This window comes from Anolis carolinensis, chromosome 1, assembly GCF_035594765.1.
Source record: "Anolis carolinensis isolate JA03-04 chromosome 1, rAnoCar3.1.pri, whole genome shotgun sequence".
Lineage (NCBI taxonomy): Eukaryota > Metazoa > Chordata > Lepidosauria > Squamata > Dactyloidae > Anolis > Anolis carolinensis.
In genome coordinates this window covers 46,049,348-46,071,211 of record NC_085841.1, presented here as the reverse complement: position 1 = coordinate 46,071,211, position 21,864 = coordinate 46,049,348, and the positions used below count along the sequence as shown (strand labels likewise).

Here is a 21,864-nt window from a genome sequence, read left to right as displayed (position 1 = left end):
TTCTGATCCCATCAATATTCCAGTATATTGCAAGGTATAGAATACACTATTCCCCAATACTCAGTGTTCCCCAATACCCAAAAACTTCAAGTCACAAAACACATGTTCTCGTGACATAGAACATTTATGTCTGGAAGTTGCTAGATCTTTACTTATGTGTCTTTGTAACACTATTATTCCCACCCGAAAACCTTATTTTTAGTCCCAAAATTCAGGAAAGATTGTAAACAGTGAAAAAATAGAACATGTTTACAAGGAAGAAAATAGCTCATTAATAATAAAGCGCAATCTTAGCAACATAGGACAATTTTATACACCTATTACAAAACAACCCCCTAGAAATATGTTCCCTAAGTGAAGGATCATTCTTTCTGCCAGACATCCTACAGACAATCAGAACATGTTACTGCAGTAATCTTTCCTATTGGTATGCTGACTATGGTTTCCTTATTCACTGCAGTATTGTAAAAGTAATTGTAGAGGTGGACAGTTTTTATGAATCTGTCAATGTAGTCACCACATCATAGTTCCAACCTAGCTATAATCTTCGGCAAACTAAAGGTTAAATCTTTGGCTGTCCCATCAACAGTAGATGAGTTTCCATAACTTTCCAGATTGTTTTGCTGTGCTCAGGATGTGGTTGGTGGAGGTGGATAGCATGACCATGGGTTTGTTCCTTCATAATGGGATAGATGAATCAATCAGTTTCCAGTGGCAGAAGGAAAACGTGGAGAAGTAGCACCTTACTACACTTTCCAATTGCTCTTTTTATTTTTCAGCTTCTGCAGTCTAGAAGTACAATGAAATCAAATGTGGTACTTTAGAGGATGCTCTGGAGTGACGTTTCTTGACTGATTGAGAATTATCAGTGCAGGGCCAAAGATGGATGCAAATAAAGAAAGAGTGTTAGAAACCTTTGAACCACACCTCACATAAAGCATTCTTTACCACGTAATCCATAAAATAAATAGAGAAAACAGTGTATGTTCATGGCACCAAACTAAAGTCAAATTTTAGGACTCCCTTGACATCAATATCCTGAAGGATTCCATACTGAATTCAATTGTAGCTATTTCAGAAAAACAAGGAGCTTGAAGAGATTTTTTTAAAAATTTTTTTTATTTATGAGTGTTTTGTGGTACATAAAACTAAAGAAGGAAGGAAAAATTATAAAAAAAACCCTCTTGACCTTCCAGAACTTTTACATGACAACAATTTTAACTCTCTTTCTACGGCGTCCATGGGAATAGTCCCAAGGTATTTTCTTACAATAGTTCGTCTTCAGTTCATTTTTTCCTTTTCCATGTATTCTCTCAGTAAAGTCCATTTTGTCTCTTGCCTGGTTGCATTGTCCTGTTTTAGAAATTGAGTTAGTAAGTCCATATTTCTGATGTCCAAAAGTTTCAGAAACCATTTCTCTTTAGGTGGAATTTCTTGTGTCTTCCACATTTTTGCCAGGCATATCCTAGCTGCAGTCACCATATATGTAAATAGCTTTTCTGTATTATAGTCCATCTGGAAGTCCGTTATTCCTAATAGGAAATACTCCGGCTTGATACCGAATTTCATTTTAATTATTTTCTCCATTTCTTTATGTATAGTTTGCCAGTATTTTCTGACCTTTTTACACCTCCACCACATATGCATGAAATCGCCTATATGTTTTCCGCATTTCCAACACTTGTCATCCCTTTTCCCTTTACTCATTTTCGCAAGCTTTTCTGGAGTTAGGTACCACCTATAGAATACCTTATACCAGTTTTCTTTTATTTCTGCCGCATATGTGTATTTGATTTTTGTTTTCCATATTTTTTCCCATTCTGACATGCTTATAGTACGACCTATCTCTCTTGCCCACTTCGTCATTACCTCTTTAACCTGCACTTCTTCCGTTTCCCATATTAACAACTGATTGTATAATATTTTAATTATTTTCTTATCTGTTTTAAACATTTTATCCCAGCAGGTTTCATTCTTTTCAAAACCTATCTTGCAATCCTCTTTAAAGCTTTCATTTATTTGCCAGTAATTTAACCACGTCATTTTTGGTTCTAGCTGTCTTATTTCTTCATATCTTTTCAATCTAATTTCTTGATTCTCTATCTTTAACATCTGTCTGTACGTTAACCAATTCTCCCTTGGTATTTCCCTTCTGTGCTCTGCTTCTAAAGGTGAGTACCATATCGGGGTCTTTGTGTAAAATCTTCTTTTATACCTATTCCATGTTCCTATCAAGGCTGATCTTAAGTAGTGATTTCTGAAGTTTTTTTCCTTTTTGTCTTTTTCTTTCCATAAATAGCTATGCCATCCCTTGTTTAAATCATATCCTTCCAGATCTAATGTCCTCTTATCCTTTAGATTAGCCCAATCTCTGATCCAGCTCAGTGCTGCTGCATCGTAATATAATTGTAGATCTGGTAGCCCCAGTCCTCCTCTTTTCACGTCATCCTTCAGATGTTTTAAAGCAATTCTGGCCCTTTTACCTCCCCACAGAAATCTACTTAATTCTTTGTGCCAATTTTGGATCATTTTCTTATTTTCCAGGATCGGTATATTCTTAAAAAGAAATAAAACCTCCGGCAGAATTTTCATCTTAACTGCAGCTATTTTACCTAATAATGAGAATTTAAGAAACCCCCATTTTTTCATTTTTTCCCTTATCTCCCTCCATTTCTTTTCATAATTATTTTTTTGTAGCTGAGCATTACTTGCCGTCAGCTCTATCCCTAAGTATTTTATCTTTTTCACAATCTCTATCCCCGTTTTCACTTCTAGATTTTCCCTGTTCTTCTGCGACATGTTCTTTGTTAAAATTTTTGTTTTTTCTCGGTTGATCTTCAATCCCGCTACCTCCCCGAAATTACCAATTATCTCCCACCAACGTTCGAACTGTTCTAGTGGGTTCTCTATCAAGCAAACTACATCATCGGCAAAGGCGCGGATTTTATAGTTATGATTTCTTACTCTTAATCCTTGAAGATCTTTGTTTTTCCTGATTGCCTCCAATAGGACTTCCAGGGTCATCACAAACAATAGCGGGGAGAGTGGACATCCCTGCCTTGTTCCTTTGTTTATCTTAATACTACTTGACCGTTTCCCGTTTATTATTATTCTTGCCGTTTGTTGAGAGTAAATCGCCTTTACTGCCTTTATAAAGAAAAAACCTGCATCCATTTCTCTAAGAATTTCTAACATGCAATACCAGTTGACATTGTCGAATGCCTTTTCGGCGTCGAGAAATAGAAAAGCTATTTCCTTTTGAGGATTTTTATCGTAATATTCTATGGCATTCAAAATGTTTCTGATGTTTTCCTTCATATGTCTCCCTGGTAAAAAGCCTGTTTGATCATTCTTAATCCTTTCCTTTAATATCTCTTTAAGTCTTGCTGCTAAGATGCTTGTAAATATTTTATAATCGGCGTTCAGAAGCGATATTGGTCTGAAATTCTTTACCTTGGTAATATCTGCCTTTTCCTTTGGTAATAATGTTATATTTGCACTTTTCCAGGTTGCTGGGATTATTCCTTCTTCTAATATCTTATTCATGACCTTTTGGAGTGGGGTGGTTAAAATCTCATTAAATGTTTTATAGTATAACATTGTGAATCCATCGGGTCCCGGTGCTTTATTAGATGGAAGTTTTTTGATAGCTCTATTTATTTCCTCTTGTGTTACCCTCCTGTTCAGGATCTCTCTCTGGCTTTCCGTAATCCTTGGGATTTCTTGCTTTCCTAGATATTCTGTGATCCTTTCTTGAAGAGATTTGATACACTCAAGTGATTTGAGATTTGGCAAGAAGGACAATTCATAGAGTCATTGATGAATTTGTTCTTTCTGTGATTTGTGGATTGTTTGTATAACAGAGTTGGAAGCGGTACACTTTACAACTGGTTTAATTCAGAATTCATTCTGATAGTATTTATCAGATAAACCAGGAATATACGGCATAAAAGTATAGTGGTGTGATGCGAAAACCTTCTATCTTCTGATTGGAGATGTTTATCAGAGCATCTAGATTGCTTGAAAAATATGAGTTCTTTCACACTCCACCTAATCCCATGAAAGTGGGCTCTTGGTTGTTGAGGTTTGATTAGGGCCTCCATAAGGATACCAAAATCCATTATATAAAATGACTACCAATTTATGTAAGTGCCAGAGGGAGAATATGGATTTGTGAAATGGCAGGAGGCTATAGCAAGATATGCCAGAACATCAGCCTAGTACTTAAAAAGAAGAAAAATCAAAGTTTGCTTTTTTGAAGTTTTCCCCAAAAATATATTTTTGTGCCATAGTTTTTATTCTGTCTTAGTTTAGCAAGTGTACTTATTCGATTTTGTATGGTAAAACATGCTGCCTTAGTCAAATAGTATCACATTATAAACTTATAAGCCCTATTGACTTTACTGGGCTCCTGGTAATTACTTGTCTATAGTATTTCAGCTTTAATCAAAATATAACTTAATGAAGGTATCTCCATTATACATTTTGGATTTTGTTTAATAGCCATTACAGCTACTCCTGCATTTTCAACACTAACCATATCTCTGAAGTTGAGTGGGCAGAGTGGATCCTGTAGGCAGCTCAGTTTCCAGACTTGTTTTGAGGGACCCCAGGGTGTCCTTTATGGAAAATTGCCCCCATGCCACTTAAAGGACTCCAAGATGGCTTGAACTGGTTTGCAGAGTGTGCAATGGAGGTGTGGCCCTCCAGGTTTCTTCTTGGGGACTCCTTTAGACTCTCACCATTGTCTCCTCCTATTATCAAACAACCTTTTCCAATCTGGTATCCTTCACATGTTTTGACCAAAACTCCCAGCAACCTTAGGCAGCAAAATTATGAGTTGTGGGATATATACTCTAAATGTCCAGCTACACCAGGTTGAGTGAGAGTGCTCTAAAAATACTGAAATAACATACAAAAATCATCTTCTTTTGTTGTATTTTAAGAGGTAATATATTTGCGACAGTCACACTGAAACTATTGGGTGTCACCAACAGGTACTTCTAAAAGATGTTAAGTAGAAATCTCAGACTGGATGAAGCTATGTTCAGTCCAGGTTCAGACAAAACAGATAGCATGCTATTTTCTGCTGTAGTGCACACTTACATCTATTAATAGAGGTGGGAGAAAACTGCTGCCATTATTTCTCTTATGAAACAACCGTATGATGGACTAATTAAGTAATTACAGGAATACTTTAAAGCAGTAATAGCAGTGGCCTTAGGACCGTGCCAGTATTTGTTAATTATAAGAGGCTTTTTTAAAAAGATCCATAATAGAAGTACTTCAAATATGGATTATATCTTTTTTTTTCCACCTTTTGTTTCCTTATGAAAGGTTCGAACAGAATTTCAGAAAAGCTGGGAGCGCTGGAGACTAGAACACTTTTATGACCAAAGAGATAGCAGTATGAAGCCACTCAAGTATCCAGCTAACAGCATAAGCAGTGGAGGTACAGTTGGGAGCACGGTTTATGCTGCCACTTGTCAGGCTACATTCAGCTAAGTTTTTTTTTTTTCAGAGGCAAATGCAAAAACGTCAGGCCATCTGACCTGAACTGTAGGAGTTTACATTGAATGTCCAGCCAGACTGATTGTAATTGGCTCTTGGAAGACTTGAGCCACTATTATTCATTGCGGCAGGCAGCTGGGTAAGAACTTTGAATAAACCAGTCTGCTAATATAGTGCATTTGAAAGGCTATTCCCTTCAAAGTGAGTTTAAAGAGGTCTTTCCCCCCAATTAATATCAAAGGCCTCTAGGTATCCTAAGCACTGCTGATGCAGTCACAAAGCATGAGGTTAATATGGTAGCTTATTACTGATGATTAAATTTCAGAAATATCGCTAATTAACTGTGACAAAAAATACTTCAACTGAAAAAGGCAAAGCTAATCTCTCTCATGATAGTCATCATAACCAGTAGCTAACTTTCAAGGCAATTATATGTATTTATTTGATTCTATTATTGCAGGAATCAAGGAAGGCCCCCTCTGCCCCAGGGTCCTTCATGTTACCAAAAAAATGCATTTCCATTCCATTTGAACTGGAATAAGCATATCTCCCCTCCCCCCACCCCGCCCCGAGTTCATTGTTTTATTTTTGGAAGGTATTTTCTGATACACCACAGTGATGGGCGAACATACAGCATATTTAGGGGGGAAAATAGGAAAAAGTCTACTCTATGGGCATTCTACAGTGTTACTCCCATCTTCATTAGTGCATTTTGTGCACTTCTCTTCAGCATCAGCACCAATGCCATTCACATTAAAAACACAACTGCATATGCCTAGCAAAGACACAATTTACCTGCAGCACAGCAGTTGTTCCTGCTTGGACATCTATTGTGTGGGGACAAGATATTATGTTTGGCATCATGAGATCTAACATAGTGTGTCTAAGCAGTAATTCTCAACCTTTGGGCCTCCAGGTGTTTTGGACTTCAGCTCCCACAATTCCTAACAGCTGGTTAACTGGCTGGGATTTTTGGGAGTTGAAGTCCAGAATACCTGGAGGCCCAAAGGTTGCGAACCACTGGCCTAAAGCATTGCAAACAGAACTTTTTTTTATCATCAGGAAGTTCTGAAACTCCTGTGCCCATCAGATTATATTTAAAGTGTACAAATGCTGTAATTTTGAGAATGATTTGTTGTCTTTTCTTGCAGGCTCTCAAACATGTTAAAAACTTCAGTGTTAAATACTTTTCTCACCTTTAAAAAATTAATCTATGTGCAGTTGGCTCTTCACTTGATGAATGCATGTATGCTTTTCTGTCATCATCAGTATTTTTTAAATAATGGCTTCTGCTTTTGGGTTGTTTTTTTTTACCTTTTTTCTAACCCTTTATTATTGCAGAAAACTGCATAAATGCTAGTATGAACCAAAGTAATTAGTAGCTTAGTAAGTATTTACAGTGGGCAATGTATTATCATTTACTACTATATATGACGCAGTACATTACATGGAATAATTTACTTTTTCTACTTGCGTAAGATGTATGGAGACAGACATATAAAAGTTAATTTTCTACGACTACTATGTATATTAATTTATGTACACGAATCTTGAGTTATACATTTAGCATCTGTTTACTGTATTTCCTCTTTGTATATCTTCAAGGTGTCTTGGCAAAACCTTCTCTGAATATTTCTTATCTTAAAAAAACTCTAGGTGTCACCATAAGTAGACAGGTGACTTGAAGGTGCATATACAGAAACTGGAAGCAAAAGCTTTGGCTAAGCAAATTCAGTATTTGTATTTTCAGGATATTGATCAGCTCAGTTTTATGATACTTTAAGTTTTTGATATCAAGTAATTAAGTGGACTGTTCAGTTGGAATGTATTAAAATATATGTGTTAATCTATGAAGAGTGCCAGCCATTCACAAAATGTTGAGATGCATATAAAGAAATTGGTTTCAGAGATTAAGATCTTGTCAGTGCCCATCTTAGAAAAATATTACAAAATAAAGTTGTCCAAACAAAAGTTGAACTATTGGAATGTTTACAGTCCACAAAGTCACTTTCACAACAAAATCTGGCAACAAATTTGGAATTCAGTTTGAAGCAACACTAGACGTGGAACCAGAATCTGACAGGAGCTGCTGCAGATCCACAATGTTTTTTTCTGCATTGTAGAGCATTTCCTGAACTCTGTTATGTCTAAGTACTGCAATGTCATGATTATGACTTGTCAGGAAAATTGTGCATACCTTATGATCCCAACCACATCAGGGAAACCTTTTCTAGTATTGTAAGCCCAATGAGACATGTGTGAAGACGTATGTGCTGTGATATGAGGCTAGATGATCACAAAGACTATTCTTAATGCCTGGTAAGAACTTCCTAAAGACACTTGACTCCCAAAATGTACTTGATTGCAGTAGTCTTGCTAACTAAACTGATGTGATCTGGAAAGGAATCAGGTGGTTAATTTGGGGGGGGGGGGGGTGCGCGAGTATATCGCTTGATTTGTGTGGACACCATGAATTTCATAGGGCTTTTAAGGCAAGAAATATTCAGAGATGGTTTTACCAATTCCTTCTTCTCTTAGCCAACAATATGTAGTATTCCTTGGCCAACGCTGCTTAGCTTCCAAGAAAAGACAATATCTGGTGCCCTTATGATGTTTACTAGGCCTAGCACATATAAAATTGGGGACTTTTTTAAAGATTCCATTTACCTTCTTTAACACCATTTATACTTTGTACTGTATAGTATAGTATGGTCCTCACAGTGAAAAATAATTAATAAAAATGTATCTTCATGAAGATCTACCAGAAGTAGTATCTTTTTAAACTTACTGGTTTAGTTGGAGGGTCCATCTACATGGGCTGCATTCTTCAGAACAGATCCAAATTGGAGTACTGTGGATCAGCAGGTGAGTTCCCACAGTTGGCCCAGCTTGGTGGCAAATGTCCACATTGTGCACCACCAAGCCACTAACATATAGGCCCATCCGGATATATTACTTGATATAGGCTTGTACGTTGTACATGAAACCTGTGATAGTTCTGTTTAATAAGATAAATGAATTACTATTTATGAATTGAATTTCTAATTAAGGTGACAATATTCCAAAAATGCAGTTCTATCCAAGTTCAGGAGTAAGCACCACTGAATAACTTGGGTTTCCAAGTAAGAATACATGGAATTGTGATGTCAGTGACAGCTCTTAAACCCAGTGATGATCTGACATGTGCTACTAAACCTATGCTATATATTCTATTTAAATTGCTTTAGGGAATTTCCCCTTGGACAACAGTATCTGAGACCCCCGCACAGGATTGTTAAACCAATGTGGCCCTTAATGATTACTATTGGTATTTGGATGTATTAACTATATAAGAGTATTTTCAGTTATAACATTTCTGATAAATGCAAGACAAAAACAGACAATAAAAGATTTTTTTTGTAAAATGTATAGACTGTTTGCCCTATGCACACATGAAGTAAGAATAAAGGTGCACTCTTATCATGCTACTTTACATGAAAAGTGTGTGGGGAAGACTGGGGGGGGGGGAGCTTTCCCCATTTATTTCCTTCCACTTTTTAAGCAATTGTTCCTTATCCCACCTCCGGTATTAGAACAGAACCAGGCAGGAAATATTAGACAGGAATAACCAATCTGGGAGAATCACTGTTCAAACTTTTAGAATTCCCCAGCCAGCATGGACAACAGTTATCCTGGAGGGGATATTCTCGGAACTATAGTCCAAAAAAATAACTTCCCCAAACTATGATGTCTTCTACCCCTTAGTCACCTCTACTTTTGGTTCTTGTCTCCATAACAATTTCACACTGAGTTCCCTGAGATCCATCTTGGATGATTATAGAAACCACACTAGCAGCAGTTGGTTCGGAAAAGCTTTTAGGAGCAGCGGTGTGGAAAAAAAATCTAATATTCAAAGAAGACCCAAAAGGTGCTGTTGGGGACCTTGTGCTGACAGATAGAGCCTGCAAATCTACTCATCTGGAAAAAACACTGTCCAATTCATTCCTACTATGTGAAAAATTGTTCCTGGACTCATGCAGCCCTTCCTTTCTATTGTCCATTTCTGTTCGGGGGATGTTTGTCTCTTCTATTTCTATTAATCTCTATCTGCCAGCTGTTTTTCATTTGCTGAATGAAAATGGCATGAAACTGAAACAGTGCATATACATATTCCCAACAGCTTGATAAATTCTGGGAGATAATAAAAACCACAGAGGGGCAGCCAAGTTCTCTTCTTCTTTAAATTGGTAAAAAGTAGCATTGAAAATAAGGAAACACCTTTAATATATCAGCAGCCTGTTTGTAATGCTTCTAAGTAAACCATACAAGTGGAACATTGTGCATGAGCCCATTTTCAAGTTGTCTTTGCTTCAAAGGTTGTAATTTTCTTTATTAATGTTGTTCATATGGTGCTCAAAAATGAATTGAGCAGCCCAAGGCACCAGCAATCTGTTAACTCACTGTGATCTACTTTGGTGTATATAGAGGTGAAGGTTGCATTTGATAGTTATGTAGACAAGTTCTGTTACTGTTATATTGTTTGTAAACAGCATCAAGAACCCGCTTGATTTGCAGATACACCAAATCATCTGTGTATATTGAGGATTACAAGAGAGAGAATGACTTCTTTCTCTTTACTGCTTTGAATTATATTTTTAAAATAACTTTTATTTTAATATTGCATGTACATAGTTTTCAGAGAAAATTCTATACTTATAAAAATGAACTGTTCCTTCATGATTGAATGTATTGAACTTAATATTCTTGAAAAACAAATGTAATTTGCCATGTAAAGATTTGCCATGACCACTGATGTGTCTGTGTTCACTGATGTATTCATTGTGCTATTATAAAGCTTATAAAAATCCTTTCAAATGAAATTCTCTCTATTTTGTCAAATTTGCATTCTTTTTAGAAACAAACAGCAATTACTTTTTTTTATTAAAAAAACAAAAACCTGTCTAGATTAATACAATAAAATACAACAAATCAGGCCATGCAGCTAAATGAAATGCTTTAGAAACAGATCAATACATTACTTTTTAAGAATATACTGGGGAAACTTCAAGTGGCAGCTGTAGAATTATGCTATAGTGGTTCTAATTAGGTTTATATATCCAATTTTTCTCAACATCCTAGTAGCGGAGAGAGTGAACCTAAAGGTGTAAATGCCTGCTCAATGCTATGAAATCAAGGGAGTTTTACAAGGATGAGCCATGACAGTTAGTGTTGTCAAACTGCATTAATCCTACATTGCAGTCGCACCAAGTCACCAGATGACTCTGAATTACTCAGGCACTTCATGACAGATATCAGACCCCTCAGAAGTAAAAATATCCTCAAATGGAAGAGAACTCCACAAGAGTAAGGGGTCTGCATAAGAACTGGAATCTTTGAAGTTTGGTCAGAGTGCTTGCAGACAGATTCAGGTAGAGTTATGGACAACCAAGCTTTAAAAATCATTTCTGATTTTTCTGCTGCTGGAACAGTACAAATCCATGGTGATGTGTCAATCCAATCATCTTTGCTTACTGTTGATGCATATATATGTATTTTGCAAAATCAAAACACATGTAAGGAAAGAGGACAGAAATCCCTGCTGCCTGGTATGTACTTAATTGGATTTTCATGTATTGATAAGTCAGAATATGTATTGTGGGAACAAAGATCCCTTTTCTGAGCCAAAGTGAAGCACACCATGTGGTAATCTGATCTATATCACCCAGAAGGAGATCCCATCAAACATAACATTGATCTTCTTAGTCGTTAAGTGTAGGAAGACACTATTTACTAACTTTTTAGAAGCAAGTAATATTATCCCAAATGTGAGAAGCACTCTGAACAGTTTTAGAGACAACTGTTTCTTGGGTCAAATCAAGAAATCTAGATGTCATTTCCATTCACTCACAAAGTACTATGCTATCATACTATTATCAATAGCATTATTAATACTAATAGCATTTCACACATGATTTTGTAGTTTAGAAACACTGTAGTTTTGGATTATAATACCAGCCAGAATGGTCAATGGCCTGGGAACTACAGTCCTAAAAGATTTCTAAGATCTGTATTTTGCATGTGGAAGATACATCATAAAGCTGGAGGACCTAGACATTCCTAGGCGGAACATATTAATCAAATCGGAGAATAATCAAATCTGCAAAAGTGAAACCTGCATATTTGGAAGAATAGCTGTAGAGCAGTGATTCCCAAAGTGGGTGCTACCACTCCCTGATGGGCGCTGCAGCGATCCAGAGGGGCGGTGATGGCACCTATTAGGACAAGTGGCAGGACCTCCCTCCAAGAGCCCGAGACAGGGCTGAGCCTCTATACCTCTCCTGAGAGACCTTTTAGGACAAAAGGGTGGGGCTGGGGCGGGGGCGAGGCCTCTTTCCAAGAGTGCGAGACAGGGCTGAGCCTCTGTATACCTCCCCTGAGCTGCTTGTTAGAACACGGGGGTGGGGTATAGAGGTTCAGCCCCGTCAGGCACTTGGGAAGAGGCCCCGTCCCGTGTCCTGGCAGATGCCCAGGACAGGAATAGAAGCTTAGCCCTGCCTTAGAGCTCATAACTCCGCCCATCCCAGTCCTGGCTGCCTATTTTTTGGCCCTGCCTACCTCCCACTCCCCCTCCCAGCCCTGCATCTTGGACTAGGGGAGAGGCTCAGCCTCGCCCTCTTGAGCAGGAGACATGCCCACCCATCTAAGCCACGCCCCCTTTCCAGGGGGCGCTGAGTAATATTTTTTGTGGAAAAAATGCTTCTGGAACATACAGCCCGGAAAACTCACAGCAACCCAGTGATTCTGGCCATGAAAGCCTTCGATAACACACTGAAGAACAATAGTTGGGTAAAGAAATGGCACTGGGATAGGTCAATGGGTCAAAGCTGGGCACTTTTCCTTGTTTTATATTAAAAATCCACTTTAATCATTCATATGAGTAGAATTTGCTGGCATAGTTACAGTATGTTTTATTTGACCATAGCAAACATTAAATTAGGAGAGGTCAAAATCCCACCACCTTTTAAATGCTTATATGAGGATTGCAGCTAGATTGTAATTATCATGTTGAAGCTTTCTTTTTCCAGAGGATGAGAAATGTTTTCTTAGGAAATTTCTTCCATTGTTGTGCAAATAAAAGTTAGGTCTATTCACGTGTGCTATCTCCATAACAGGGGCTGATATTGCAGTTCTCTCTCAATCTGTTCAGCTGTTAGAGTTCCTTCAATAGCTTCACAGCCAGGGTTAAACACAGAATAAGCACTTTTTTCTCCAGTCTGTCTCTCTCCAGGACCACGGGTTCCAACATAGATCCAATAAAACATGGATAGCACAAAATACGCCAAACCAAACTCCAGTTCCGCAAACAGTCCTAGTAACACCAGCCAGAGAAGAAACTTGAGAAAAGTCACATTCATAAAAAAGGAGTGGGTCCACCATGGCAAAGGGGTCGTCGCAGCTTGGGCCTTGGGGCTTTGACTGGATTCCTAGAAAATAAGATGAATGCAAGACAACTACATTGGTTATTATGATGCTATGTGTTTGGCAAAAGTAAAGAGAGAATCCACTTGTTAGACCAGAGGAGGAAAAGATAACACAGTGGAGAAACATACATACAGTCTGCAAGTATTTAAAATGACTGGGGAACTGCTTCAGCACAGTAGCCATTTCTCACCCTTCAACATCTCAAAAATAGTATTTAAATGTACAAATGAGATACTGTACAGATGAAGAACAGCATCAAGCCTTTCATAAAATAGTTAACAGGATGAAGGGATTGGGAATAAGTCCCTTGAAGAGAAGTCTGTTTATACTGGTAGCTGAATCAACTGTATAGTTTTTTGGCCTTGTGCCACTTCATGTTCCAAGTGGCAACAGATAGGAGAAATAAAACAATCATAAATATAAGAAAACATGTTAGAAGCTGCAGAAAAGACTAAGCACTTTCACCGGACAGTACCTGGGAACATGGAAGAATGTGGAGCTTCTGGGTGAATGAAGGGTTCAAATACAGTAGAGTCTCACTTATCCAACATAAACGAGCCGGCAGAACATTGGATAAGCGAATATGTTGGATAATAAGGAGAGATTAAGGAGGAGCCTATTAAACATCAAATTAGGTTATGATTTTACAAATTAAGCACCAAAACATCATGTTATACAAATTTGGCAGAAAAAGTAGTTCAATATTCAGTAATGCTACGTAGTAATTACTGTATTTACAAATTCAGCACCAAAATATCACGATATATTGAAAACATTGACTACAAAAATGCATTGGATAATCCAGAACGTTGGATAAGCGAGTGTTGGATAAGTGAGACTCTACTGTATCCAACATTTTCCCCAGCATCCACACTATACAGGCTGCTACATACATACATGCATGCATACATACGTACAGCTTTGCACTTAGGCATTTATCTCATTCTCTGTTCGATTGTTTATAGTCTGGCCACGTTTACAGTAGCTTACTGCCATTGGTTGATGAGCACTGTTTTAACTGTGTTTTAAGTTGTTGTTTAATATACCTATATGTTTTATTCAACTGTATTTTTAAATTGTTTTATTTTACATTCTGTTTTTAGCACTTTGTGTCATGTGTAAGCCACCCTGAGTCCCTTCGGGGAGATGGTTGCGGGATAAAATAATAAAGTTGTTGTTGTTGTTGTTATACATACATCTTTGTGTACACGTGCGTGTGACTCTCTCTCTCTCTCTCTCTCTCTCTATATATATATATATATATATGTATATATAATATTCTAAATAGATTTTTATTTTTAGCACTGTTTGCTGCTTAGAATCTGTTTAGAGAAAATGTGACACACAAATAAATGTAATAATAATGTGTGTGTCTCTGTGTATGTATATGTAATATATAGAATCATAAAATATATGAATATAGAATAACAGAGTTGGAAGCGACCACATGGGCCATCTAGTCTAACCTGCTGTCATGCAGGAAAAGCACAATCAAAGTATCCCTGACAGATGGCTATACAGTCTCTGTTTAAAAGTTTCCAAGGAAGGAGCTTCCACCACACTCCAAAGCAGGGAGTTCCATTGTTGAACAGCTTTCAGTCCAGAAGTCCTTCCTAATGTTCAAGTGGAATCTCCTTCCCTGTCACTTGAACCCATTGCTCCTAGTTCTAGTCTCCAGGAAGGCTGAAAACAAGCTTGGTCCCTCTTCCTTATGACACTCTGTCACACATTTATAAATGGCGATCATGTCTCCTCTCAATCTTCTCTTTTGCAGGCTAAACATGCCCAGTTCTTTAAGCCACTCGTCATAGGGCATGGTCTCCAGACCTTTGATCGTCTTAGTCGCCCTCCTCTGAATACACACATACACCAGTTAATGGATATGGGCATGGCTATACCGGTACATACATACATACATGTGTACACACAGAGACACGATTCATAATTCTGGATTCCCCCCCCCCAAGTTTCCCCTGCAAAGTGTCCTAAAATGAGATTATGTTAAAGCAGGCCTAGGCAAACTTGGGCCCTCGCCCTAGGTGCTTTGGACTCCAATTCCCACCATTCCTAACAGCCTCCGGCCCCTTCTTTTTCCCTCCTCAGCCTACGTGGCTGAGGGGGGAAAAGAAGGGGCCTGAGGATGTTAGGAATGCTGAGAGTTGGAGTCCAAAACACCTGGGGTGAGGGCCCAAGTTTGCCCAGGTCTGCTGTAGAATGAAGGCTCCGGTCCCGGTGAAAGGCCAGGTGACAGCCCCGCCAGGCTCTTCCGCATTGGGGGCCTCTTCCTGGCGCGGTCTCCCTGGCAACGAGCCTCCCCGCGGCGCCGCAGACAACCCACCTCAGGAGGCGGCGAGGCCTGCTCTTTGCCCGCCGTTGCCTCGGCTCTCGGGGTCTTCGCGGGAGGGGGAGGAGGAGGAGGCGCCGGAGGGGCGGCGGAGGCCTGCCGGGCCGCTCGGAACTCGGCCAGCCGCTTCTCCATGGAGCAGGCTCTGGCACCGAGGCCTCTCTCTGCGCTGTGGGCAGGAACCACCGGCCTGGGCCCGTCCCGAGGGCGGAGGAGTAACGGAGGCTTCGTCGGCCAAGAGCCTACTTCCTCTCCTCCTCCTGTTTGCATTTAGTCGGAGCTCGCTTTAGACTACAACTCCCAGCATCCTCCGCTTGTCGTGTTCTAAATCAAGCCTTTAAAAAAATCTCACTCTTTAGTCTCCGTTTTTCAGCCTAGTAAAATTAACCAGAGCCATTATCTTTCAGAAGGAAGCTTTAGGACCTCCAAATGAAAGTAGTTTCTAAGGCTCTCAACCAGTGGTTCTCAACCTGTGGGTCCCCAGATGTTTTGGCCTTCAACTCCCAGAAATCCTAACAGCTGGTAAACTGGCTGGGATTTCTGGGAGTTGTAGGCCAAAATACCTGGGGACCCACAGGTTGGCAACGACTATTCTAACGCATCTTCTATACTGTCACGTAAAATCCAGATTGGGCCCTTCCACACAGCCCTATATCCCAGAATATCAAGGCAGAAAATACGACAATATCTGCTTTGAATTGGAATATATGGCAGTGTGGACTCAAGCCCCTTCTACACAGCTGAATAAAATACCACATTTTCTGCTTCAACTGGAATATATGGCAGTGTAGACTCATAACCCAGTTCAAAGCAGATATTGTGGACTTGATATTCTGGATTATATGGCTGACATTAGACATACATTATATGAACAACAGTAACATTCATTTAAAATAGTTATTAAAGTATTTTGCCGCCAGTAACGTCAGCGGTAAAAACACATAACTAATAATAATAAAACACAATAAATCAAACAAAGTTAAATCACCAGAAATAAAAGCAAGTCAGAATAAATAGGAAGGCGTATAACTCAAAAATGTCACACATAAATATAAACTGTGTAATAATTAAGAGTCAGGTTTGAGAACGGCAGCAAGAGAGCAGCTTGTTCATGAAATAGAGATTTTTTTTGTTTCTGGTGGCAGCTGATGGGTTTTAATGTGAATTTTAAAGAAGATGCTCACCAGGTACAGGAAAGGAGATTCCACCTGAACATCAGGAAGAACTCCCTCACTGTGAGAGCTGTTTGACAGTGGAAGTCTCTGCCCCGGAGTGTGGTGGAGGCTCCTTCTTTGGAGGCTTTTAAGCAGAGGCTGAAATTTCTAAGTCAGACATGGGCAAACTTCAGCTCTGCAGGTGTTTTGGACCTGTAGGCTGTTAAGAATTGTGGGAGTTGAAGTCCAAAACACCTACAGGGCCAAACCCTAGGGCTTCCAGTGTAATTCTGTAGTCAACGTCTGGTGGAAGGACCTAGAGATTCCTAGGTAAGTGTTATTTCAAGTAGAAGGAATAGTGTCTTTTTATTTGCAGTTTTTCCATGTTTATGAGAGTCCTGAACCCCTAGCCCACTGTAAAAGCCCTCAGCTGCCCCTAATTTCTTCCCTTTGTTCTGCATAAATTTCCAGGATGTTGCCATCTTTCTGCTCTATATCTCACACTGTTTTGTTTTGCTCTTTGTTCTTGTAGGATCAAATGCATGCTTGTCTTTACTTGGTCGTTGTAGATCTGGATCGAGGCAATGGGAGGCAAAGAAAGGATGGCACTCTTCCACATACTAATCTCACTCTTTTTGAAGCAGTTTATCTAAAAGAAACAGCCAAAAACAATCTGGGATCTTAACTATGTAATATAATATTAGTGCCACAGACTAGGCATAGTAATAAAATTAGAATTAGATTGCCAAAAACAATCAAATGTACACTAGGCTTCGCCAAAAAAGAAGTTGGGGATGTTATTTTTTTTTATCATGGTTAACCTTTCTTAATATCTCCAATTACCTGGTTTGTAAAATTAGATTTCCAGGTAATGTTAAAAGCACTGCTTCTCTGTAGAGATCATTACCTTTATCACCATCATCACCTTTATCTGTCCAAGTGACACCCCCAGTACTTACTTTTATAATATAAAATTATGTAAGTGGGTGTTAGCGTATTACAGAATGTAATGTAATAAAATAGCATATTTTAATATAAATTTGCCAGAAGTCATTTTACAGAACTGTCTTCCTTTTTTAAAATTTTCTATATAGACTCTCTATGCTCACTTGAATGTATTTGTTTAAAACTCCTAAGTCTTTTCATCAGTATTTTTAATGGTCATTCATCAGAACACCCTGAACCACTGTGTAGAGTGGAATAATATTTGGAGAGAGGAGCAGAACGATATTGGTTTATTGAAGTAGTCCTATATCATATTTCGTCCTATGTTTGTGAATTTTATGCTCTGAGACTGAGGGTTGCTATTTTTGTTTTTGCTTCCTTTTTACACGTTCTTCTTTTATTTTCTCTGAGGATTTAAAATAATTGGAGGGGCATTAAATGTATTAAATGATGTAATTCACCGACTTTGAGATGCCTTTACTTTTTAAAAACTACAAGGGCCATGTAAAATGTCTTGAATGTGTAGCCAGAAAATAGCTTCTTAGGCTGGTGGATTCATCTATCCACACTGGAATTTTGCTTGCATCGAGGCCACACAAAAATGTGTTCTTACGCAAATCATAATGTTTACATGTGCTCGAGGTAAGAGGGATGGTCATGTACAGGCTGTTGCTCAGATACACTATCTGTAATTATACCACGTTGACTGCCATGACTTTATCCCACAGAAGCCTAGAATCTGCCATTTGCTGAAAGACTTAAATGTCTTTAATACAGTAGACTCTCAGTTAACCAACATCTAATGGATTGCCAGATAAATGTAGTTTCTGGTTACTTGAGAGTAACTATTAAAATACTGTAGGCCTAAGGAATACTATATCCCATAGTATACCATACTATGAACTCTGTATTGATTTGATATTAATATCAAAATATTAACTGGCAAATAGAGAGAGAAAACGTGTAGGCAGTGACAAACTTTGTATTTTTAGGCGCAAAGGTTACTGCAGACGCAGACTGCAGCTAGGAAATCAGAAAACATTTACTTCTTGGGAGGAAAGCAATGACCTTGATAAAATAATGAAGAGTAGAGACATCACACTGGCAATGAAGGTTCACATAGTTAAAGCAATGGTATTCCTGTAGTAACTTATGGATGCGAGAGCTGGACAATAAGGAAGGCTGAGTGGAGGAAGATAGACGCATTTGAACTGTGGTGTTGGAGGAAAATTCTGGACCGCAAGATGATCCAACCAGTCCATACTCCAGGAAATAATGCCTGACTGCTTACTGGAGGGAAGGATATTATAGGCAAAGATAAAGTACTTTGGCCACATAATGAGAAGACAGGAAAGCTTGGAGAAGATAATGATGCTGGGGGAAATAGAAGGAAAAAAGTAAGAGGGGCCAACCAAGGGCAAGATGGATGGATGGCAGGGCCGGCCGGAGATATTTTTTAATGGGAAGCGGGGGTGCTGAAAAGCGCCCCCGCCACCGGCCCCGCCTCCCGCGCTTTGGCCCCGCCCAGCGTGCCCTGGCCCCGCCTCCCACACTGCGTGGGAGGCGGGGCCAGGGCGATTAGTGAGGGGGCGGGGCCAGAGTTGGCCCCGCCCCCCGCCCAGCGTGCCCTGGCCCCGCCTCCCACGCAGCGTGGGAGGCGGGGCCAGGGCACGCTGGGCGGGGGGGCGGGGCCAGAGCTGGCCCCGCCTCCCACGCTACTCCCGCTCGCCCGTCTGGCCTTTTCTAGCAGGCCAGAAAGCAGCGGAGGTCCCTGTAGGCCGCGATTGCGGCCTGGAGGGACCTCCGCTGCTTTCTGGCCAGCTAGAAAAGGCCAGACGGGCCAGGGCGCACTGGGCGGGAGGCGGGGCACCGTCAGGGCGGTGCCCCGCCTCCCGCCCAGCCTGACGGCGCCCCCCCGGGCCTGCGCCTGAGGCGGCGGCGTCAGGTGCCTCAATAGTGGGGCCGGCCCTGATGGATGGTATCCTTGAAGTGACTGACTTGACTTTGAAGGAGCTGGGGGTGACAACGACCAACGGGGAGCTCTGGCGTGGGCTGGTCCATGAGGTCATGAAGAGTCGGGAGCAACTGAATGAATAAACTACAACCAAAATACAATAATTATAAAACTAGATTTTTAAATTTAAAGTATTATTTCTTTGATTCTATTTTTGCTGGTTGCTTGAGTTCTGGTTAACTGGGAATCTACTGTATATCCCTTAAATCATGCAATTAATGCCATCCATCGGAGGACAGTCAGAGATGTTGCAGCTGCAGGCAAGGAATTAAGATTTGAGACACTAATCCAACAAAATTATCAGAAGAAGACTATAAAAGAAGGACATCACCTCTAACCTTTCATAAAACCACATGCAGCAGTTCTTTACAGATTAGTTTGGGATGATGGAACAATTCATTATAAATTGCCATTTCCCTTATTTGAGTGTGGGTCAAATGAAATCCTATTCTATAGATCAGTCAACCCATCTAGGCTTCTGCCTGTGGTGCAGGAAAGGTCTCAAAAGGGTCCTCAAAATTAAACCTCTAAGCCAGGCCTGCACAACCTGCACCCTCCAGAATTCCTGGCCATTGGACAAGTTGTCTAAGGCTGCTGGGAGTTGGAGGCCAAAAGCTATCTCCAGAGGAAGCACAACACATATTTCCTTTTTGCCCCGTTTCTGCACAGTGATTATACATTTACTCATATCTTAACTTGCAATTGAATTTGTCAGGATGCCATTTACAGACGCTAGTTCCCAAGCTGTTCAGTGTGGGAAAACAGCATTTATTTATTTCCAACATGTCAGAAATAAATAGCATAATGTTCTCAGGAATAGGCAGCCAATGGCTTGTGATCCAACTCTGGTACCTGGACCATGACTTTGAGTAGCCCTGATTTAAAGTGCTTTTATAGCAGAGTTATTTAGGAACTTCATCATGCTCAACATACTTATCCAAAAGTAGTGATACTTTCTATCAACCAGAGTTGTTTGTTTTGTCTTGCTTCGAAATTATAGACTTGTGTATAATACTTCAGCCTGAAAGTGATAATTATTGTTAGGCTTTTTAACAGCTTCTGTTTTTCTTCCTGGAAAGCTAGTACTTAGACCCCTTTCCACACAACTGTATAAAATCCACATTGAATTGGATTATATGACAGTGTGGACTCAGATAACCCAGTTCAAAGATATTGTGGATTATCTGCCTTGATCTTCTGGATTACATGGCTGTGTGGAAGAGCCTTTAGTTACATCAAAGCGGTCCTTCATTTACAGTATGAATGGAATACAAACACCAGACATTTCCTAATTCTGGAAACCTAGGAAACCTCTCTGCCCTTTTGAGTTGATCAACTCTTTTGAGACTCAGCCAAATCCCTTTAAGCCAAATCATCCTCTGCTGGTCAGTCACTATGATTGTACGGTGGAATACAATTTTTAAGGAACCATATATTCACTTTTGTACAGATTCATGCAGAGGTTCAGCTCAATCAAAACAAAATCATTTAAAGCATTGCTGTTCTATAGCTCTCTTGGCCACACATTTTATCCGTTCCAGCCAATTTTGCACATGTCAGGCTGTTCCAAAATAATATTAATGATGAGCAAATCTCATTTGTTTTCTTGTGTACAGATGGATTTGTCTAATTTATTGAGAAAATGCCTCTGATGTGACATGTATATCTCTGCACTTTGACTTGCTAAATGTCTCAGAGGAATAGAAGGCCAGCTGATTATTAAATTAATGTTTGGGCTTCACTAGCTCAGTAGAGTTCAGGGAGCCAAGTCTGCATTAGCAAGTAGTAAAGATTTCTTTTCCTTAGCAAAGGATTGCAGCATTGTGTATATGGTTCTTTACTGCAGCTTGGGGTAGGTGTTAAAGTTGAGACTTTCTAAAACTCTGCCATTAATGGTTTCATTAAAAAAATTAAGTCTGCATATTATGCTCATTTAACTAGTAAAAATTACACTGAACTTGCTAGGACATACTTCTGAAAAGAGCTGTGTGATATCAGATCATACAACTATCAGCAGATGGAAGGAACAGAACAAAATAACAGAAATTATGAATTCTACATTTTAAATAATTATTTACTACTTAATTTTAGGGTACATCTATTTACTCATTTATTTGTTTAAGAAATTTATACCCCTCCTTTCCCCAATTAAGGGCCTAAGGCATACACACACACACACACACACATCATTTTTAAATTTACACATTCATAAAAATGAAGCAAATCTATATATCTGCATGGAGCAGTACAATACTACCTAACATCTATTTAATAATTGTATTTGACTATGCCCTTCCTTTCTCCCACCCTTCTCGTTGTGATAACATCCCATGCTTTGGGTTGGAGACATTCATATATAGTTCAATTCTTCCTTCCTAATACATTGTTTTTCTGTGCTTCCTTCTGGCATAATGGTTATTATTTATAGATTCCAT

General features: G+C 39.4%; 2 protein-coding genes across 5 annotated transcripts in view; one reads left to right on the top strand and one right to left on the bottom strand.

Moving 5' to 3' along the window:
* glp1r (glucagon like peptide 1 receptor) overlaps nucleotides 1-10,429 on the top strand; it is a 151,787-nt gene extending 141,358 nt beyond the window's left edge. For all 3 annotated transcript variants that reach the window (XM_062973612.1, XM_062973617.1, XM_008125898.2), the window contains one exon: nucleotides 5,338-10,429. In XM_062973612.1, the coding sequence (XP_062829682.1) occupies nucleotides 5,338-5,505 (168 nt within the window). In that variant the 3' untranslated portion in view covers nucleotides 5,506-10,429. The remainder of the gene's footprint in view (nucleotides 1-5,337) is intronic.
* The window catches only part of saysd1 (SAYSVFN motif domain containing 1), a 123,126-nt gene extending 107,313 nt beyond the window's left edge, over nucleotides 1-15,813 (bottom strand). Inside the window, exons 1-2 of one of the 2 annotated variants that reach the window (XM_008125899.3) lie at nucleotides 15,311-15,778; nucleotides 10,437-12,974 (exon numbers count right to left, since the gene is read on the bottom strand). In XM_008125899.3, coding sequence (XP_008124106.2) covers nucleotides 12,648-12,974; nucleotides 15,311-15,586 — 603 coding nt within the window. In that variant the 5' untranslated portion in view covers nucleotides 15,587-15,778 and the 3' untranslated portion in view covers nucleotides 10,437-12,647. Of the gene's footprint in view, nucleotides 1-10,436; nucleotides 12,975-15,310 lie in introns of those variants that run through there. The other variant, XM_062973630.1, reaches the window with a different exon arrangement.
* Between the last annotated feature and the right edge of the window lie 6,051 nt (nucleotides 15,814-21,864).